We start from the raw sequence: 23,064 nt of genomic DNA, 5'->3' as shown, positions 1-23,064 counted from the left end.
TATTTTTATTCCTCTCCTATTAATGTTGAATATAGCATGTGGGAAAAGTCATGAGTTACTAAGGGCAAACCATTTAAAAAATACAGGATAATTTGCTTTGAAGTTTCCAATGGTGGCTCTGGAAGAGTTTTACATCATAATTTGTTCTTTATGCTGCATATGAAGGCATTTTAAAGTCCAGACCACAAAAGGGGTCTGGTCACCTCCTTCTCAAACTTGGCATGTTTAAGCACCCATAAAACCATTTTGCAAGAGAAGACACTATGGTAACAGGTAATACATAAGAATGAAATTATAAAATAAGTTTCCCAAATTTTCATCACTAAGGTTTCTTTTTAACATTTTTATTACTTCTTCCTATGGACCTCTTTAGTATGTTTTAGCTTCTTCTTCTTTGTTCCATAACATTTGTGCTAACTTCTATTGTATCATACACACTGCATTGTGATTGTAATGTGAATCACATTTTATTTCTCTTTCAAACCCCCTACTCCACAGTGGGCTCTCAAATAATATTTGCTAAACTCAGAGCAAACATTCCTTATGTAGACTGCATACTAATTAGAGTAGATTCCTCTTTATATACTGCCCAGACAATAATTATAATGGATAATATTCATTAAGCATTTACTATCTTCCCGATTTCCTAGAATTTTTCAGTTAACAACTCATTCATCCTCCCAGGTGGATATCATTATTAGGTCCCTGTTATTGTTATGGCTTTTCCTGCAGTGACATCGTACTCTCCCTCTATGCTGGGGAAACCCAGTTGACATCATCTATGAGAAGAAGGACCAAGAAGATGAGTCAGTTCCAAAACAGTCCCAAACTCCAGGTTTCACCCTTGCTTTCATGGTCTTTCTCCTACCCTCCAAACATTTTTTCTAGACAAAAACAAAACAAAACAAAACAACTCCAAAAAACAGAAAACAAAAAACTGATTCAGGTATTTCATTTTCTTTCCACACTTCTGCAGCATAAAAGGATGACACAGAAGACACAGTTTATCTACACTCTGCCCTGGATGACTGAGTAATGGGTGCACTTGGACATGGACCATTGCAGGTAATATCTTTTACTACATAAATGACTGTGACAAGTGGTTTCACGCCTGCACCATTTTCCCCACGAACCACAATGGTTGCAGGAATAAGGCAGTTTCCTCCCCGAGAGTGTGCATTGGTACCCTAAAAGGTGTTTTATGCAGAAACAGCAAGGTTTACCTGTCTTAGAAACCCAGTTTGAGACCAAAAAAACACTATCCATCTCCTTTGCCCCTCATAGACTCTCCTAAGGGCGGGGGGTGGGGGATGGAGAGGGGATTTTTAAAGGTGACTGAATACATTAAAGGCATTTACCACATGCTGGGATGTCACACAGGTCAGACTTAAAGTTTTCATCCAAGGTGAAGCACCAGGGGGCCTCCTTCTGATTCCCCGGATTGCGGCAGTAGGAATGGCCTCCGTTCAGTTCTGGGAAACGGAGAGCGGTGAAGGTGTGCGTGTGGGGGTACTGAGAATTCCACGGCTGGCACTGGCGCCCTGATTTGGTCACGCTGACAGTCCCCCGGTAATCCACACCTGTGCTGTTATAGCACTTGTGGTCTGAAAAACAGAAGAGAAAGGCCCAAACTGAGAGCAAGAAACAGGAGATGCTGGAACTTCCAGCCAGCAGTTTCTGGAGGGAAGACGTGCAATTAAGCTCATGGCTAAGGCTTCCCTGCTGGTCAGGGGCCATGTGGGCAGTCTCCCTGCTTGCTGGGCTGGGACATAGGTCCTGCCTCACAGTTACATTCCTGGGAGGATTTAAAGCTTATGCTTCAGGAATAAAACCAGTCCTCCACATGCATTTTTAATACTGAACACAGAAAAAAAAAAAATCAGAACTGGGGGCACAGGAGTAATTTCCTAGTGAATGGCTCAGGAAAGGTTCAAGCTGAACTGCTCTTTCCATTTCTGCTTGATGTCTTTAGACATGAATCGTGTGATAAAGAACCTAGTTCCCAGCAAATGTTCATTAGGAGCAGTGAATTATGAGTTTCTCACAGGAGTTGGGGCCACTGTGTGCTGATGCACTGGATATTCGTGAAAAGCAAATCCTCTCCCCAGGTGACCACCATGGCACTTACTTGAAAGCACTGTAAAAATCCATTAAATTGAAATTAAAATATGGAGGGGTAATGATAAAATAATAGTAATAATAATAGTAATGAACATATCACTATTATTATGTGCTAAGCCTAGTTCTAAGCACTTTAGATGCATTAACTCATTTAACTAATAGAATAATATTAAATACCAAAAGGAAACTAAAAAATTACCAGCAAAACTTAACTCTAGGTAAATGGAAAATTACAGAGGAACAGAGGTGAGAAGACAGTGGAGAGAGGCAAGCCCCATGTATATATTTTTAAAATTGTGGTACAGTACACATATCGTGAAATTTATCGTTAGTGTCTTTAGAAGATTCAAAACGTTGTGCAAACTTCACCACTATCTCATTCCAGAACACTTGTATATCATCTCAAAGGAAACCCTATACTCATTTAGCAGTCACTCCCCACACCCCCTTCCCCTGGTCCCTGGCAACCACTAATCTGCTTTCTATCTCTATGGATTTGTCTTTCCTGGATATTTCATATAAAAGGAATCACACAATGGCGTCTGGCCTTTTTCACTTACGTAATACTTTTCTTAAGTTTCAGCCATGCTGTAGCATGTAACAGGATTTTATTCCTCTTTATGGATGAATAATATTTCATTCTATAGATACACCACAATTTGTTTAGCCACTCATCCACTGCTGGACATTTGGGTTGTTTCTACCTTTTAGCCATTGTGTATAGAGCCGCTATGAACACTTAACACACAAGTTTTTGTTTGAACACCTATTTGAAATTCTCTGAGTGTCTACCCACGAGTGGCATTGCGGGGTCATACGGTAATTCTATTTAAGTCATTGAGGAACCAACAACTATATTTAAACATTTATTATCGGGGTGCCTGGGTGGCTCAGTGGGTTGAGTTTCTGACTTTGGCTCAGGTTGTGATCTCCTGGTTCGTGAGTTCGACCCCCACATGGGGCTCGCTGCTGTCAGCACAGAACCTGCCTCAGATCTCCTGTCTGTCTCTCTCTGTTCCGCCCCTGCTTGCATGCTCTCTCTCTCTCTCTCTCAAAAATAAATATTAAAAAATAAAAATAAAAATGCATTCTCTTCATGAAGCTTCTTTTTTTTTTATTTTTTTAATTTTTTTTTTTAACGTTTATTTATTTTTGACACAGAGAGAGAGCATGAACGGGGGAGGGTCAGAGAGAGGGAGACACAGAATCTGAAACAGGCTCCAGGCTCTGAGCTGTCAGCACAGAGCCCGACGCAGGGCTCGAACTCACAGACTGCGAGATCATGACCTGAGCCAAAGTCGGCCGCCTAACCGACTGAGCCACCCAGGCGCCCCTCTTCATGAAGCTTCTTAAAGATAGTTACTGCATGTAATCTACCACTGAATGCTCAGCCCCCACACAGTATTTAGCCCATCGGAAGGTAATCTGACTACCAATATGAATCATTACTACAGACCAAGGTCCAGTTTTCACTGTGCCATGGGGTTGCTGGCCCCCAGGCAGCACAGAAGGTCAAGAGTCACCTACTTTTATTTATGGGATCCGCCATGGGAATTCCAATCCGGATGCAGTTTGCGGCTTCGGGGCTCTCCGGCTGGGGGAGATCTTCACAGTTTGGTAGTTTCAGCCTCATCAGGATCATGGGATTTGATCTTGCAAAAATGTACTCTGTTTGACACAGGACGTTCTCCAGGATTTCACATTCATCACGACACAAGTCCCGGGGCTTAGGGATGGATGAGGTTTCGTCGCAGTACGGGAAGGCATAGTGGCACAGGGAAGGAATGGCAAACTGAGAGCACTTATCAGATAAGTGGCTGGAGGTGCCAATCATGGTGAAGGCAGCTGGAAAACAAACACAGTTATTAACTCCCAGGGGCCAGGGTTTATCTCCTTCGGTTATCTAGTCAACAGATATCAGATATAAACACACACTGGAAGGAATCCGCTGTGCTCAAATAGACAAGGCCAAGAAGAGATTCAGTTCAGATGTCCAGGCAGCTTACTTTCACTGGCTTGAAAAAAAATCATTTTGACTACAAAGTTAAAAAAACAGGATTAAGTTACATATGTACCATTTCCTAATAAAAAGAATTAATTAGGTTAAAGCACAATATATTTTTCATTTTTACTACAAAGCAAAGAACTTTGTGTTTCATCCGGTACGTTTTATTAGTTTTGTGCAGCTTCTAAAACATTTGACAGCTGCAGGGCAGAACTTGCTTTATGCGGCGGCTGAGGCTGATCACAGGATTTAGATCTGTGTCTTGCCTCTGAATTGGATGACTTTGGGGAACTTGTCTAATTTCTTGTGGCTTGAATACTTTCTATTCCATCTTCTGAAAATGAGGCATTTCTCTTGGAGGTTCTCAAAAAAGCACAACTCAGTGGTTGCAGTGTGTGTATTAGTGGTCACTCAGCCTAACCTCTTATCCAGTTTGGCATCCATGTATAAAAAGAGTACTAGCGTCCCTTTGCAAACTTCCATTGACAAGAGCTTCTACCTCATTATAGATGGGTGATGAAACATTTACGTTGGAACTCCCATTTATTTTTGTGAATACTTAGTGAAGAGTATGTCAAAATGTTCTTATGTTAAGTTAAAATGTGCCTTCAACAGCCCCTCCCATCAGTCCTGCTTCTGCTTTCTGGAATTTCACAGAGTCCTTCCTCCTGAGAGCCTGAGGTCTTTAGCAAGGCAACTACAGCTTTCTATGGTTGCTTCTCCTGGTTGAATAGCTCCCCTGGGCCCCTCTTAGTGCCTTCAAATTCCTCATAGGACATAGTTTCTAGACTTTTTGCTGTTCTGTGTGCCTGCCTCAGGTTTGTTCTTGCCTCATAAATCCTAAGGTTGCCAGATAAATAAACTACAAGGCACTTAGTTACATTTCAATTTCAGATAAATATTTGGAACACACGCATACTAAAAAATTATCCATTGTTTATCTGAAATTAAAATATAACTGGGTGTTCTGTATTTTTATTTGCTAACACTGACAGCTTATCAGATTCTCATAAGGGCAATTTTAATGGCTTGAAAGGGTACATGGCACTGAGGCATCACTACACTAATGCAGTAGTTCAAGGCCACTATAACCACCAGAACCAGGGGTGCAAAATTGTACAAGGTGGCCTATATTACTTCACTCCTGCATTCTAGGAAGTGCTTCACTATTAGATTCAAAATATACTTTCAATTCAGAAAAATGAGGGGTAAAATATAGAAGGCTAGAGCAGGAAGAGACATATGATCATCTTGTCTTATCACTCACTTCACAGATGAAGAGACTTTCATGGAGAATACGAGATTTCCCCACAGTCACAGTAATGGCATCCAGAATTCTGGACTCTAAATTGTCTTAGCACTTACGGGACTTTTAGTCTACACAATGTTGTTTCCAAATAGTAAGCTCTTTGAGGGCAGAGATGTAACCTGGCTTATTCACCACACTATCGTGTCCCCAGCGCCCAGCCCAGTACCTGATATACCAGAAACACTAATAATATTTATGGAGTGTCTGAATAAATGAAAGACTTTTCAGAGCATCTTTTCCCTTGAAGAGCAATAACCTTCAATAAAGTATTGTAATGCACATTCCAGAGCACAGAGATCGTATCTCAGGCTTCTTTGTGGTCCTGCTCCTAACGCCTGTGCTTCTAACCTCCAACCCCTAACCCTTTATCTTTTGTTAAAAGAAGAGCTCAAGAAAACTTGCAGTGAGAAAAAGAGTTACACAAGGTATCAATACAATGTCATTGGCGTTACTTACCTGTGATCTGATTTTCTATTTCCCCTTGCATGTGCAAAGACTCCATATAGACAGTGCGGTTGCCAATAAATCTTGCACATGCAATCCCTCTGTATGGCTGACAGAATCCATCTTCTTCATACTCATCTCTAAAACCAGAGCACAAGCATTAGCTGGTGCAATATATCCACATTCAGTCGGCTCTGACTGTGCAATGCGCTAAACGGTCGCTAGGGGGAGAAGCTGGGCACATTATCCCAAAGACTGGGCCGAGGAGTCAGGCTCGGCCTCAGTTCCATCCATCACTTCAAACATCTGCTGGTCACGTTGGTCAAGTTTCCTTCACCCCCAGAAAATCATTCTAAGCACAAAAATCATCCTTAAATATGGGAGAAAGCACTTATTTTCGCAGCTGGTGGTGGGCTGGAAGATGATGTAGTTATAAAAGTAAAGAGGAAATGAGTTGGAAATCTGGGCACATGTTCTACAGTTTTTTGTTTTTTAAGCACAGATTATTTCTGCGTCATTTGCTACAAAGGCGTGGGTGCATTATCCACAAGACCCACTCCAACTGATGTGTCAATTAGGAGGCTCCGTGGGGTGAGAAGCTGGGTGCAGCTGGAAAGAAACCAGAGGGCAGTGCAGTTATGTGGCTCCTCACTGCTTAAGACCCATTATCTCTACCCTGCAGAGAGAGGTCCAGGCAAACTGTGGATCGCACAATTTCAAGAGTCACTAAATCCCAGGAAATCTAAAGAAAATGGCAATGGAAATCTTGCTTTCATGATTCCCTGAAGACTTTTAAAACAATCTTAAAGTTTTAAAACATTTTTTCAAGTTTATTTATTTATCTTGAGCAAAAGAGAGAGACAGTGGGGGAAGGGCAGAGAGGGGGAGCGAGAGAATCCCAAGCAGGCTCTGCACCCACCACGCAGAGCCCAGTGTGGGGCTCGAACCCACAAACTGTGAGATCATGACCTGAGCCTAAACCAAGAGTCGGCCGCTTACCCGACTGAGCCAACCAGGCCCCAATCTTAAAAAACGTTGTTACCTCAAAATTATGATAATAAAAAGGTAGGGGGAGTAGATCTTATTCTGGAGACAAAGGGTAATGTGGCTAGTGACAGTCCCAGATAATGTGGTTAGTGACAGTGTGGCAAATGGCTAGAGAGCTAAGGCTAGAAAGTAGGACCCAAGATGGCAAATTCAGCCTGAAAGGAGAGAGGCCATAATATCCTACAAGGGCCTGCGATAAACACAAGACAACAGAGTACAGAATAGCCAGCTGCTTCTCAAAAGCAGACCACGGCCAAACAAAAGGCCACCTGCTAGGCTTCTGGGCTGACTTCCACCCTGGATGCTCCTCTTCTGTTAACCTGGCTGGAACCAATACACTGAATGAAAATATTTTTCCTCTTTGGTTTCGTCTAAGTTAAAGTACTATAGACCAAAGTCAGGAGAGTGAAATTGTCTCCCAGGGCTTAACATTGCATGTCCTTAGAATCTCTCTGAGTCCTCTGAGCTAGGGTTTTCTTATCTATAAGAAGATAATAATTGACCTCTCAACCCTAGGAGTGAAAGTCATGAGGATCCTATCAAATGTAAAGGCTTTTAAAAAGTGCTATTCAGAGGTCACACATGCTTATTATTGAAGTATTTATGATTACCAAGGAAGACAGTTATTTAAAGGACAATTATTTACTAAGCTCCTACGTTGTAAAATCGACTGTAGTCAGCCTTGTGGCGCTAGACTTCGCCGCTTGGGGGTTCAGTGTGGGAGTCTAGAAAGCCTGCTCTAACAGGAAACCAGGTGAAAAAAATCTGATAAAGCTGGTCATTAAAAGCCCAGTTTCCAGTGGCTCTCTACTCCCTGTTCACTCTAACAGTCATTTTGAAAGTGGAGATGGAGAAAGTATCTTCATTTTAGTTCCCAAAACAGTTTGTATTGCAAAGCTCTTAAAAACTTAACCTTCAAGTACACATACAAATGGATACATCATATACTTGACTTGAAGACATTGAAATTTTAATGTTGCAAAATCCTGCAAGCACTCCACATGTTTACTTTCATAAATCCTAGAGTAATGTTGAAGCCTTTTTGGCTTAAATTTTACTTGGGTTGTAAAATTAACCCCGCTTTTATTGGGTAACTAATACCATAAACCTATGGGGAGAAAGAAGTTTCTCGATGACCTAGCCTTGGATCTTGGAAACCAAAGCACTGAGACCAGAATGCACTTCCACACCACCCCCTGCTATGATGATGATGCTTTTCTATCCTTAGGCATTAGCAGAGCCCTGGACTTTTAAAGTGTCATTATGAGAACACGTCTTCCTCCCCCACGTTAAACTCTCAAGGCCTCAATTTATATCTCTTGGGAGGACAAAACCCTGGAATTACCCCCAGATATAAATCCCCAACCTACTGGGAGTTCCCATATTTTATGTGTGAGGCTTAGGCTAAACTTCTTACCACCTTTCCAGTTCAAGACTCTAAAAAGACTCTTTGAATACTTTTTTTTTTTAATAATAAAATGGAATGCAATTCCTTGGCTGCATATTTCTTATCAAGGGCTTAGAGCTGCAGGTGTAGTGAATTTTTGACTGCACCCAGAATTCCTGATATTCTGACTGGTCTCTTAGAAACAGATATGAAGAGCAAAACAAAACAAACAAACAAAAACCCAGTATGTAATGTCATCTGCTAGGGAGTAGTTCTCAGCCCTGGCTGCTGGGAAGAATCTCCTCAGAAAGCTTTCAAAAATACCAACGCCTAAGCCCCACCTCAGACCTATTAAATCATACTCTCTGGGGATGCAGCGTAGTACGCATGCTTTTAAAAAAGCTCTCAGGTGATTTGAATGTGGTTGAGAACCACAGAACTAGAAAAACAAACCTCTATTAAGTGTCTGCCACTCTGTGCTGGGTACTATGCTAAGTGCTTTCTTCCAAGTAGCTCCTTATGTGGTATCATTATCCTTATCTTACAGAGGGAGAGATTCAAGTTCACAGGAGTCACTGGCTCAAATTCACAAAGCCAGTTATTGGTGCAGAAACGATTTAAACTTACAGAGCAAGCTCAAGACATGACACCGTGTTGTTCGATCTATAATGATGTTCTGCTTTTCAATACTACTTTTACTTACATCAGCCTAATTATAAATAAGAGACGTTAAAATGAGCCTTTATTCTGTGCCAGAAACTGTGAAGTTTCACTGGCATATAGAATTGATATTAAGTCACTTAATCCTGACAACGATCTTATAAAAAAGGTGAAGGTGTGATCATGCCCACTTCACAGATGAGAAAACTGAGGGTCAGAAAGAGCGAAGACCTGGTCTAAATTTACACAGCAAGCAGAAGAGCTAGATTTGCCCCAAACTCGTGCTTGCAACCATAGGATACAGCTTTCCTCTGAACAGTTTGATTATAAAAGTTTTTGCACTGCTTACAAGGGCTTTCTGCTGTGAAGATGTTTTGGTGTCTGCTGAGGTGGCAAAAAGGCTTTCTTTTAAACATAGAGTCACAGTCACCTTTCCTGCTTTCCAAAGAGGGGAACCAATGCTCCTCCAACATTCATGAAAAGCTCTCTGCTTTTCATCAGCTCTCTGCTTTTCTCCAGCTCACACGTCTTTCATCATTAATGTCCTCCATGCTTAGCAAATTAAAAACATGGAGCACAAAGCAGCAAAAGTGCAAGGGCACTTGCAATGAGTGTGCCTGAGACTTCTTTCTGCACAGAAGAAGAGTGCATTGTGACAGGGAAAATGGAATTTTGCACAAGTGCCACCTACCTCACCATGATGTCAAGATGCAGGGGAGCTTTGTGATGGGGACTCAAGTTTCTCATAAAGGTAATTTAGTTATCACATTGCCAACCCCTGTAGCCTTCTAAGTTCACTGTGATAGGGAAGAGCAGACCCAGTTTGCCTTCCATCTCCAGGGTCTCCCCAAGGGGCCTATGAAGGATGATGGTCATATAGGGCTAAAAGTGACCACGACCAATATGGCAAAAGTAGGGGTATCCATCCAGGACCCACTGGAAACCCAGGAAAGGGAAATGCTACCACTGCAAGTGACAAGCCAAGGGCGCTTTACAGCTTTAGAAGTTTCTGGCCCAATTTCTCAGGCCAGCGACCAAAGCAGAGAACTCTAAAGGTAGAAAAAGCACGTTGTATGATATGGGGCATTTGGAGACTATCTGTAGTTTGGGGAGCAGAGAGAAGGAAAGGGGGAGAAAGGATTGGTGGTAGATGGGGTAGGGGGACTGAAAAGATGCAGAATACCCCAAACTGATGTCCAAATGGAGTTGTGCCAATATTGGACTATGAGAGGCCCATGAGTGCTCTTCTGAGAGCTTCTAGGGAGGGCAGTGTCAAGGCTCTCAGAAGGCTGCCTCAATTTAAGGGACACAAGAGGACAAACTCAGTGGTTGTCCTACACCTATGATTTAAAAAGAAACCCTGAAATATGACTGCAAAACCTGACAAAATTCAAATGAAGTCTGTAGATTAATTTGTGTCATACCAACAATAATTTCTTACTTTTGATGATCGCACTATGTTTATGCAAGACGTCAACATTAGGGGGAATGAGATGAAGGACATATGGAAACTCTCTGTACTATTTTAGCAACTTTTCTTAAATAAAAAATATTCCAAAATAAAAAGTAAAAAAAAAAAAATCTTACAGGATGGGAGGGGTGGGAACCTTACTGTGTGTAGACAGAACTGGAGATGTGGTGGGGTGAGGAGTTTAGGAAGGCCATCAGATGAGCTCATTGAATCTTTTTAAAAAATTTTTTTAATGTTTATTCATTTTTGAGAGACAGAGACAGAGCATGAGTGGGGGAGGGGCAGAGAGAGAGGGAGACACAAAATCCAAAGCAGGCTCCAGGTTCTGACCTGTCAGCACAGAGCCCGACACAGGGCTCGGACTCACGACGCGAGATCATGACCAGAGCCGAGGTCGGACACCCAACTGACTGAGCCACCCAGGCGCCCCATCGTTTAATCTTTATACTAACCTTATATCATGCCTTCTGGGTCTATCCCTGGGTAGCTGAATTCCCATCACTAAAAATTCACTTACTTGCGTGATGCTTGGCCTACTTCTAAATTCCATTGCTTCCAGGAGAGATGACCTATTTGGTCAGGAAGCCCTTAGTGTAGACTGATATTTGCTAGCTGTTGTGGGCACTTCCTGCAGCCTAGCAAGGAAGGCTGGGGCAACCAATGAGAGGTCCATGTGTGGAAGACGAAGGCAATCTTCCCTGACTTTACACTTAGATCTGGGCCTAGCTTCATGCCAGCATGATGGAGAAGACAGGCTGGGGATGGAGGGTGTGGGACTCATCAGTACAGGGCATCTCTGTCCTCTGGTTCATTATTCACTTTGTCACACAGTGATCTTTTCAAACATAGACCCAATCAGGTCATTTCCTGACTAAAATTCCAGTTTCCCACTCACTTCAGTTTCCTGACTGCAGCATGCAAGGCCCTTCATAATCTAGTTGCTCCCTAGTTTTTCAGTCTCGCTCCTGCTAGTCAACCTATGAACCTGATGATATTTGTCACATGAATGACTTTGCTAGTCTCAAAACAGGGAAGGCAATTTGCTATTCCTCTGGCTTGGCTTATTCTCTTCCTGAGGCCTGGAATGCCTTCTACCCTCTTTTCATCTTGTGAATGCCTTCTTGTCTTCAAGATCCAGATGCTAAATACCCCCATGAAAATAAGTCACTGACCATCCCCCCACCACCCCACCCAGTGTCTTTATCACACCCCTCCCACACACCTCTGACTCCACATTATGTCTGTCTGTTTAGTGTCCACAACTCTAAGGCAAAGACCATGTCTGATTCAGCTTCCCTCCTCGAGGCCCCTGGCATAGCACACACCTCAGGAAACACTTGCTGAATGAGGCAGAGGCTGCTGCTAAGAACTGTCCTCCTCCAGATCTTCAGAAGTAGAAAAAAAGGCCTGTTGCCTGACCATCAACCACTGAAACAGATGTAATAGATATGGGGCTGTCCCAGGCTGGCCCAGTGACATGCCTGAGGCACCCTCCAACCTGGGAGCCACTTTCTTCTTTATCAGATTTTACACAGCAGCATGGGCAGGCCTAATAGACTTTTTGATGAGTTAGGCCCTAAATGGTTCCATTTTGGAGTAATAAGACCAGTTAAAATGCATGTCTCTCCTTAGTGGGAAGAGAATGGATGTAAAGGTATCTTGCTAACTATAAAATCTTACTCAGGGAGCCTGGGTGGCTCAGTGGGTTAAGCATCCAACTCTTGATTTTAGCTCAGGTCATGATCTCATGGTTTGTGAGTTGGAGCCCTGTATCAGACTCTGCACTGACAGTGCAGAGCCTACTTGGGATTCTCTGTCTTCTTCTCTCTCTGCCCCTTCTCCACTCTCACGCTCTCTCTCTCAAAATAAATAAATAAACTTAAAAAAGATCTTACTCAAATAAAAAAATAGTAAGCAGGTATTCAAACAAATACCAATATACAAATGTTCACAGCAGCACTATTTATAATAGCCAAAAAGTGGAAACAACCCCAAATGCTCATCCCCAGGTGCAGGGATAGACAAAATGTGAGTAGATACATGCAAGAGATTATCATTCAGCTATAAAAAAAGGAATGAAGAACTGAGACATGCTACAATGTGGAAGAATCCTAAAAGCATTACGCTAAGTGAGATAAGCCAGACATGAAAGGCCACATATTTTATGATCCCATTTATATGAAATGTCCAGAATACATAAATTCATAGAGACAGAAAGCAGAATGGTGGTTCCTACGTGGGGAGGGAGCAATAGGGAGTAACTACTTAATAGGTATGGAGTTTTATTTTGCTATGAGGAAAATACATATTTTTTTTAATTTGAGAGAGAGAGAGGGGGAGAGAGAGAGAGAGGGAATGAGTGGGGGAGAGGGACAGAGGGAGAGAAAGAAAATCTCAAGCAGGCTCCACACTCACCTCAGAACCCAATACAGAGCTAAATCCCATGACCCTGAGATCATGACCTGAGCCGAATTCAAGAGTCCGAGGCTCAACTGACTGAGCCACCCAGGCACCCTGATATGATGAAAATATTATGATACTAGATAAGCAGTAGCAGTTACACAACATTGTGAAGGTGCTAATGAAGGTGCCAATGGCTCATTTTAAAATGGTTAATTTTAGGGGGGCCTGGGTGGCTCAGTCAGTTGAGTGTCTGACTTCAGCTCAGGTCATGGTACCGAGGTTCATGGCTTCAAGCCCTGTGTTGGGCTCTGTGCTGACAGCTGAGAGCCTGGAGTCTGCTTCAGAGTCTGTGTCTCCCTCTCTCTCTCTCTCTGCCCCTCCCCCACTCATGCTCTGTCTCTGTCTCTCTCACACAAAAATAAATGAACATTTAAAAAAAGGTTAATTTTAAGGATATGTGAATTTCACCTCAATTAAAAAAATTGTTTATATATATCCAAGGGACAAGGTTGAGGCACCTTGGGAGCGGGCCAATGGCTGGAATTTCAAGCTTCAGTTCTGGGGAGAAGTTTTGCAGACCGGCTTTGCACGTCGCTTCCAAGCAGACTAATCTGCTGTAAGCACTGGCAGTTTACACAGCATCAGCAGGTTTCTTTGTTCTGATTCTCATGGCTCTTCAACTGGAATGCCAAGAGGGTGGCCCACAGGCCTGCAGCCTCATGTATACAGACCGCAGTGAATGAAATAATCCAACACTTTTGAATATACCCCACTCAGTCCCTCTTAAGAGCTCCATTTTGAGCCATGAAGAAGAAATCACATCAAGCTGCCGGTCCTCAAAACTCTGAATTTTCGTTTGAAGGAAAGCTATCACACAGCTCCAAGTAGTCCTGGCTGTATTATAGTATCCCCAGGTGTGCTCCAGTGAGCAGTGTAGCAAAGTGTGCGTTATTTTCTCTCGTTTGGGTACTAATTTCTTTTTTTTCCCTCCATCTATCTAGTATCAAAACATTTTCATCATTGCAAAAATAAATCTCCATACTCATTTAGTAGTTACTCCCTATGTCTCCCTCTCCCCAGCTCCTGGTAACCATCAATCTGCTTTCTGTCTCTATGAAATTACCTATTCTGGAGAAGCAAAAATAATTTACCAGTGCCTGCCCCAAAGACCGTCAAGGCCATAGGTAGCTGGAAAGTATCCCTTATAAAATTTGTAAATCAGGGCACATATTAGCTACTCAGTTAAAGCATAGCCATGGCAGATCCACACATCATGCCCCCCAGGCCCAGCTCTAATAACTGGGTACAAAGCTTCCCATCTCAGAAATAGGGTACTCCCTTGGGGGGTACAGTCACATCTCTTAAAGGTGAAAATCCACTGTCATTTATTTAAAAGGGGGAGGAATACATATACAATTAAGAATCCAAGTAAAGAATACAAAATGATTCTAATATGGATAAATGATCAGAGACACGGAAACTTTAAGAATGAATTAGAATCTGATGTGGTCTAAAAGTTATACGTCTTCAAAAATACTTCCTTCTGTTTCCTTAGAAGCCTGGGCCATGAAGCGTCCTTGGTTAACTGCAAACCAGGAGGTAGGAAAATAATTTAATTTTTATTAGTTATATCTACCCATCCTCAGAGGAGGGGCATCAGGACAAACACAGGTAGAGACACGGAACGAGTTGGTGGGAATGAAGGAGAGAAAGTGAGAGTCTTGGAAAGGGAGCTGTCTGGAGAGCCAAGAGTAGACTTTACCTCAGGCTGGCTGTGACTGAGATTACAGGTTAAATATGTGATTCCAAACTTAATTTAGATACTATGTTCTCTAAAGACCAACCTGTAAGTGGTCATCAAAGAGGGTAATGCGTTAACAGAGTTGACCTTTAAGGTCAGCTTTGAAAGCAAACCAGCCAATCCAGACCCATCAACCCAGAGGGGCCACGACTCACAGAGAGGACCTCAATCTAGAAGGCTGAGAACTCACCTAACTCTTAACATCCCTTCTTCTCTCCCTGGAACACCTCTGTGAGCACAAGAAATTCTGAGGTGACTGTGTTGGGTATCCTGTGCTGTTTCCCACACCTGGACACCAACAATTGTTAACACTAATTTCCTCACCAAGCGTCCCTCACTCTTTCTCACACCACTTTTCGGCTTTAAAAAATTAAATTTTAAAAGTTCTTTTTTTCTTGGCCATGAACCATTAAAACAAACAGATGAATAATGTTCTGTCATAGTTTCCAGAGCAGCACATAATAGTTCCTTGTGTCCAACTTAGAAATGGGAAGGTATTGGCTTTGCTTCATAGTGATGTTTGAAAATGCAAGGGTTGCATTTCACTTTGGAAAAGGAGCAGAATTACCCAGGCTTATATCTCACAAATGTAACGTGAGGGAAAATTATGCATGTAATATATTGTATTCCTATTTAAACACACATTTGAAATGATAGGACTGCCCTGTTACCTATTTGTAAGGATATAAAGATCACTAATAAAAAGAATGAGTGATTTTTGCCCTCTCCTATTTACTGAGGCTTTTGTGGTAGGTTAGACTGGGGTGTTTTTACTTTTCCTCCTGTGAAGGGTCTACTTTGCCCCTAACCTTAGGCTGGAGCTGTGAATGCATCGGTGGGACTTGGAGCCCCCAGTTCAGCCCCCATCCACTCCCCCCAAGTTCTCATTAGAAACTCTTTGGATGTTCTTTGGCAGTTCTCCAAATATCAGGCCCTCAAATAACCCCTAAATTTGCCCATTGAGAATAAAAGGAGTTTAGAATAATATGAAATTCACACATACCAATCTGGTCAGATTTTCTACCACAAATGTTATTAAGATTGCTTTGATTTGTTTTTCACTTTCCTTCTATGCCTTTGGCCATGGATTGAAAAAAGAAGAGGTCTGTGGAAAGAGTGGTAAAGGGAATTTAGGGACTGCTTAGAAGGGTTTAATTTCATATTGCTACTCAGAAGTGGGGTGAAACCCAATCCCCAGTTCTTGCTGTTCTGTTTCCGCTCAGCTTTGTTTCCTATGCCTTCTGTGGATGGCAGTTATGGAAGACTACCAGCCTCCATAAAAAGCAATGGTGGGTTTAATGCTGCCCCCAACCCCCAACCCCCAACCCCCAACCCAAAATAAGGCAATCAGAGGTGCCCATATCAGGTCTAGAATCTTACACATTAAAAATATTGTAGTAGAGGCAGAAATTCATGTTAAAATAAGGATTGATTTTTGATGCACCAAATGGGAATATAGTTATTAGACAAGCGGTATCCATTAGACTATATATAGGTCTCTGGAAAAGAATTGTTAAATCCAATGGGTTATTCAAGGAGGAATGTGGAATAGGGATGGAATTTGTGTGGGGGGGAGGGGCACTCATATTTTTGGCATTCCAGATACCAACAATATAATCCCTGTTCACTAGGATTCTACAATCTAGTAGAAGAGAAATTTAAGTGTGATAAATACAGTCTCTGTTCCCCTTTCCTTCCTTCCTCCTGTTCTCTTTCCATTCCTCCTCCTTTTCAACCAACAAGTTTGTTGAAGTGCTGAGTTAAGAACCAAAGAAGGGGCATTCAATTAAGACTCTACCTTCTGGAGGTGATAGCTTAAAAGATGAATAATTAAACAAATCATGGATTAAATACAATTGGCCCTTGAACAACACAGGGGCTGGGGAGTTGAAAATCTGTATATAACTTTTGATTCCCCCAAAACTTAACTACTAATAGCCTACTGTTGACCAGAAACCTCACTGATAACATAAACAGTGAATTAACACATATTTTATATGTTATAGGTGTTATATATTATATTTTTATAATAAAGTAAGCTGGAGAAAACATTATTAAGAAAATCATAATGAAGAGAAAATACATTTATAGTAGTGTACTATATTTATTGAAAATAACATGCCTAGAAGTGGCCCACAGTACAAACCTGCATTGTTCAAGGGTCAACTGTGGTAGGCTAGCTGAGGTAAGTGTAGTCAGAGGCAGAGTACAGCTAAATGGGAATAATAGGACATGAGAGGCAGGATGAGTCCAAGGGTCAGGTCTTAACCTGTGGAGTCTGGGCAAGTAAAGAGGTTCATCATTCCATTACCTTCTCTGTGCACTCAAATCTTGGATTTTATCTTGAAAACAAAGGGACACCACCAAGTGATGTGATTAGTAACAGTGTGGCAATGAAGGGACTGGAGTTCTAAGGTTGCAGATTATTGTCTAAGATTGTAGACTCAGCTTGAAAGGACAGGAGCCGTAACCTCCTACAAGGACCTGCAATAAACCCAAGACACAGAGTACAGAACATCCAGCTGTTTTGATGGAAAGAGCTGAGCCTGCATCAGAAGTGACAGAAAATGATACAAGACTGCTGGAAGAGTTGGTGTGATAGGAAACTATGAACTCAGGCAGGTGCCATGCCTGTAGCTGTCCCCTGGGCTTACCAACTCATGGAGTCATTCAGTTGGAATGGGACTTTGTAGGCCTCTGGTCGACCCTTTCTAAAGTTGAAAGAACCAAGAGTAAGTGGCTGTGTGAGTTGACCAAGTTCACCAAGTAGTTAGACAGAGTGCAGTGTAGTAGAAAGGGCAGGGCTTTGGGGACCCACAAAATACTGGGTTCAATCCTAACAGCTTCAGCTAGCTGTGTGTGGCCTTGGGCTAGGTATGAAATCTCTCTGAGCTTCTGTCTCCATATCTATTAAGCTGACATATTAAATAAGGTAACGTATACAAAGTATCTACTTATAGATAGTTGCTTATAAAGTATAATAAGGTCCCTTTCTATTTTACTTATTCTAGAAATATGTACTGATTTGCTCACTATATACCAGGCACTGTTCTAAACACTGGAGAGAAGAAAGCAGACAAAACTTCCCACCCATGTCATGCTTACATTGACTTAGATTTCTAGCTGGAAGTTCTTTATCCAATTCCTTTTTAATAATTTGTATCTTTCATTTCCTTCTCATTGTACCAAAGATTAATCATGTGTAAGATTATGTATGTGTCTGAATTCTGTGGACATGTTGGGGGCAGAAGTAAGTATGGCCTATGAAGTCAAAGAGGACTTAGGGAAGAGAAGTTTGATTAAACTGCCACTCCTGCCTGCACTTCGCCTGACCCCTAAACTGCCTCCCATCCTGTTACAGTGGATGGGCCCTCTGAGCTCCATTCTAAGTCCCAACCATTGGCTTGCATGGGTGGATCTCATCCCTTCTCACCTACTCATGGGCATGGTTCTGGCAATTGTTCCTTTTCTCTGTTTGTCACCATTTCTCCCCATCTCTATTGGACCATTCCCATGAATACACCAATGTGCTATAATATCTCCCATTTTTAAAGCAAATTCTTTTTAGACTGTGTTCTGCTCAGCTGCCTCCACATTTTTCTGCTCCCTTTTATAATAATATTTCTCTCAACGGAGATACCTGCAACTGTTTCCCCCAGTTCTTCCATTTGCTCTTGGATCTACCCTTTGCCTTGCCGTTCCACTGAAAGAGGTCTTGTCAAGGTCAACAACCTCCATGTTACTAAAATCCAACAGTAAACTTCCAGTCTTTATTGACCTAGCAGCAGCATTTCACACGGCTCATCACTCCTTGAAACACTTTCCTTCACTTGACTTCCAGAACAAGGTTCTCTCTTGGTTTTCCTCTTCTCTGCCTGTGCCTTCTTAGTCGACTTCACTAGCTCAAGATTCCATTCAACTGAGAGCCCTAGGCTCAGTTCTCAGACCTCTTCCTTCTACTGTCACTCCCTACCTGATCTTCCCATCTCCTACCTTTAAATGACCATTTCTGTGCTGATGAATCCCAAATTCATATCTCTAGCTAAGAATACTCTCTGAACTTCAGCCTCCATATCTCCACTTGGGTATCTAAAAAGGATTCAAACTCTGCATGTCTAAAATTAGACTCTTTATTTTCCTCAAAGACCATTCTTGCGTTCTTTCTACATCCCAGTAAATAATAATTCCTTCTTCCCAACTGGTCACAGCAAAAACTTTTGAGTTCTCCTTGACTCTACACTTTCCTTCATAATCCTTATCCAGACCATCAGCTCATGTTTTCACTTCCTTCAAATTTTATCCCAAACTCATCTTTACTGTTACTCTCTGGTTCAGGCCACCATTACCTCCACATGATCTTTTCTAACAGCCTCACAACTAGTCTTTCTATTCATATTCTTGGCCGATTCTCCACATGGCAGGTGGAGGGAATCCTTGTAGGACATAAACCAATTAATTTCCTTCCTCTGCTTCAACTCCTCCAATGGTTTCCCTTCTCACGCTAAGTAAAACTGGAGTCATTACAACATCCCTACATAGTCTTCTGCTACCCCCACCATTTCTCTGACCTCATGCCTATCACATTCCCTCTTGTCCTTACCTAAATGATTATTACCCGTTGCACTTAGTATCATCAGATATATGCTATACTAAACATTTTTGTTTATTGTTTATATACAAACTTTGTGAGGATAGGAACTTTGCTTGGTCACTGCTATGTCCCTATTGTGCCTAGAAAAGTGTCAAGTTGTTGACAAATTTTTAAAAAAAAATTTAACGAGTGAATTAAATCTCCCTCACTTTTAATTTTAACTTCTGGGTGGTGGCTGCAAAGAGGGAACCTGAGTTCATCTAACAACATGAAATTTACAGCCAGTTTTTCTACTTTCCCTGTCAGGCCACTCAGCCTCTCCATGAATTTAGTTCTGCTGAATGGAAGGAACAAAGAAGACAAGAAGATGAAAAGGGGCAGCCTTTAAGAGTAGCAACATTCTAACTTGAAAACTAAATTGGCTTCCAAAGCGCTTCTTGAATTTGAGCCCCCTCCTCCCTCCTGGCTCAGGTGCCCACCACCCCTCAGCTGACTCACCACCACAGTCCCCTGACTGGGATGTCAGCCTCCAAGTCTTCTACTCTTCCCGTCCACCCTCTATGAGGCTGCCAAAGGGTCATGTAAAATGGAAATCTGTGTCATCTCTGCGGCTGACACTCTCCATAAACCACATTGCCATCCTCAGGTACACAATAGATATTGGTCACTTCAATGAATATAGGATGAGAAAGCCACAAACAAACTTCTTAGCTAGTCCAGTTTTCAAGTAACAATGTTTTTTTTCCCCCTTTCTTTATTTCTCCCACCTGCTTTCACAAGTTATTAAGATTCTTCTCTGAGTTCAATGATATTCTCAGCTTTGAGGTAGATTTAAAAAAATAACCTCTTGCCCAAAGCCTTAGGAGTCACTCCAAATTTCCTGTTGTTTCCACTATGAGGAATACTATAAAGCTAATAAAAATATACATGGGAATATACACACATACAATTTAGTGGAAAAGACAAAACACATCTGCACAGACAATGCTGCTGTATAAAATGGCTATATGTCACTGGGTGTTGTATGGAAACCAATTTGACAGTAAATTTCATATATTAAAAAATAAAAAAAATAAATAAATAAAAAAATAAAACACTTACTTTGGGAGCGCCTGGATGGCTCAGTTGTTTCAGTGCCCAGCTCTTGATTCCCGCTTAGGTCGTGACCTCACAGTTTGTAGGTCCGTGGGTTCAAGGCCCGCATCAGGCTCCGTGCTGAGCGCATGGAGCCTGCTTGGGATTCTCTCTCTCCCCCTCTCTCTGCCCCTCCCCCATGCACAAGTGTGTGTGGTCTCTCTCTCTCTCTCTCTCTCTTTCAAAATAAATAAATAAAGTCTAAAAAAAAAAAAATAAAATGGCTATATGTACAGAGACAAGGAAGGAATTTACATGGAAATAGATCTTGATTTTATTGGACCACATGTCCTCCAAACTGTCCCAATGCTTAATAACAATACAGTAGTTAGATTAACATATTGAGAAAACAAGCTTGAGGAAGGGTGCTCACTTGTGTCACGTGCTGCTTAGAGTCAGCAGAAAGGAGAGAATTTTTTAAGCAGTAGTTGGAGAAGGTTTTCTGGAGAAGAAGAGGGTGGAAGAGGTAAGGGAGATATTTAAAGCCAGACAGAAAGGAGATGAACAAAAAAGGTCCGTCCTGGCAGTCTGGCTTCATACGAGCCCTCTCTATCCAGCAAGGACTGTTCCCACCTCCTAGATATTGACAGGTAAAATGTGGGCCAAGTAACATTTCAAGTTTCTCTAGGGCATTACCTAACAGGCAGGATGCTGGGACTGATCTTGGCATTGCTGAGTGGAAAAGTCACTGGGCTGGAAATCAGAAGGCCAGGGTCCTTGGTCCTGATTTGTCTGCCAACAAACTTTATTTCCATATAACCTTGGATAGGTCACTTACCCTCTTTTGTCCTCAGTTACTCCATTTGTGTAATATACAAGTTGAACTATATGATATATTCTTTCCAATTCTAACCTTTTATGGTTACTCTAGTTTAAGCTTTCATAGTGTCCCACTAAGATGGTTGAAGTCTCCTCCTATCTAGTGTTGCTACCTCCATTCTTGACCCTGTAGATTGAACTTTCATGCTGTCACAGAATGAGCAACCTAATAGATCAGATCATCTCTTGCTAACAACTGCAGTGACTCTCCACTGCATAAAGTCCACTCACTGGTGGCAGTCCTAGCATGTTAACAGGGATCATGAGGCCCTGACAGGCTGGCCCCATCAGCCTCTTCAGCTCCGTCTCCTGTCACTGCCTTCTTTGGAACTCTAGGCCCAGTGGTAAAGAAGAGCTCATAGTTTCTGAATATACTACACGGTTACAGACATTTGTGCGTTGGCTATTTCCTTCCAAGAAACCCATTCTCACCTTTCTTCACCTGGCTCATGTTCCAGGTCAGTCTTACCATCTTTAATATTCTTTCCCCAAACCACCCCCCCTCCACCGGTTAGCCCATGAGCAGATATGCTTTCTCTAGCATCCTATACTTACTTTATTCTACTGTTATTAATATTGATATGCTTGTTCCTCTACCAGGCAGAATGTTCCTGAAGCACAGCAGCCATTCCTATTTTTGTAGTCTCAACACATCCTCAATCTCACTCCCAGCAGAGCCCAGTACATGCAACACCATTTGTAGAAGGCATCCAGTAAGTGTCTATGAAACTGCACTCTATACTTCTCAGCTATAGCTACATAGACTTCCTCCAGACTCAAACACCATCGGCCTTTGGCAAGCCCATGTTTGAATACAATCCCAAAGATGGACCAAGGCAGGTTGCATCCCTATTGCTTTAGAGCACTTAGCTAACTCCCCAAGAACTCCACAGCCCCAGATCTGTTAATTTCAGAGTTGGCATGTCAAAGAAAGGCTCACCACCTCCCACCCGCTCCCCCCAGGTCCTCTAACCAGAAACAAAAAGGTCTTGCAGCCCTAGGGTCCAGGTTGCTGTTCCACGGGGCTCACAGTACAGAATTGTACTGGACTCCACAAGGGTATTATTTTAAGCATTACTAAACACCCCTAACCTATCAACTCCTGGCTTTGTAGTCATTTCCAGTTGGAATGTCTTGAGGCTGAAAAAAGACAGGTTTGTGAAAAGACATAAACATCTTTGGTGAGAGGTGACATATGTTTTCTCCTAGTGAAAGCAAGTCACTTCTGTAGATTCTGCCATTTTTGGACACTGCATAAAATACATCTCTTAGGCAATTAATCTCCTGGCAGGCTTTGAGTGAAGCAATTACTCCATGTTTTTCTTTGTCATTGTTCAAAAGTTTAGCAGTGCATCTATCTCCTTTATTTGGGTCTGGAAAGCCAAAGACCGCCTCGAAACCTCTGCAGCAAACATATGTAAGAACACTTAGTGTTCACACGTTTGATTTAAATATTGACAAATTTTTTCATTAGAACATTAAACCCTTAGCTTTATTCATCTTAAATGCTTTCCAGGAGAGTGACTTCCCCCATTAGAAGGACTCCCAGTAACTCAATACAAACTTTGCAAGCACAAGAGCCACGGAACCTGGTAGTCTATTGTGCTCACATTCTGTGGTGAGGCAGCTGTAACTGGTTATGAACCAGTGCTGGAAATAGTATTTGGAGCTTTCTTGGCAGATTTCTTACATCGTTATTCAATATAAACTGCAAATCATATGCTCGTAGTTATGAAAATGTCAGGAAACTCCTAGTGTTCATGCTTTGTTTGACAAAGCTATTTTAGAGCAGTGTTGGAAGGCAGAAGCATCCAACATTTGGGATGTTGAAGAAAAGAACATGCTCCCATGCCCAGCAGTTCTCGAGAAGTT

General features: G+C 42.0%; 1 protein-coding gene across 1 annotated transcript in view; it reads right to left on the bottom strand.

The window, feature by feature from the left end:
• ROR1 (receptor tyrosine kinase like orphan receptor 1) overlaps window positions 1-23,064 on the bottom strand; it is a 329,138-nt gene that overhangs the window by 33,383 nt on the left and 272,691 nt on the right. Inside the window, exons 8-10 of the mRNA XM_042948610.1 lie at window positions 5,892-6,019; window positions 3,649-3,966; window positions 1,359-1,604 (exon numbers count right to left, since the gene is read on the bottom strand). Of these exons, the coding sequence (XP_042804544.1) occupies window positions 1,359-1,604; window positions 3,649-3,966; window positions 5,892-6,019 (692 nt within the window). The remainder of the gene's footprint in view (window positions 1-1,358; window positions 1,605-3,648; window positions 3,967-5,891; window positions 6,020-23,064) is intronic.

The sequence above is a fragment of the Panthera leo genome, chromosome C1, assembly GCF_018350215.1.
Source record: "Panthera leo isolate Ple1 chromosome C1, P.leo_Ple1_pat1.1, whole genome shotgun sequence".
NCBI lineage: Eukaryota > Metazoa > Chordata > Mammalia > Carnivora > Felidae > Panthera > Panthera leo.
Note: the sequence above shows the minus strand (reverse complement) of the source record. Positions and strands in the feature narration are given on the sequence as shown.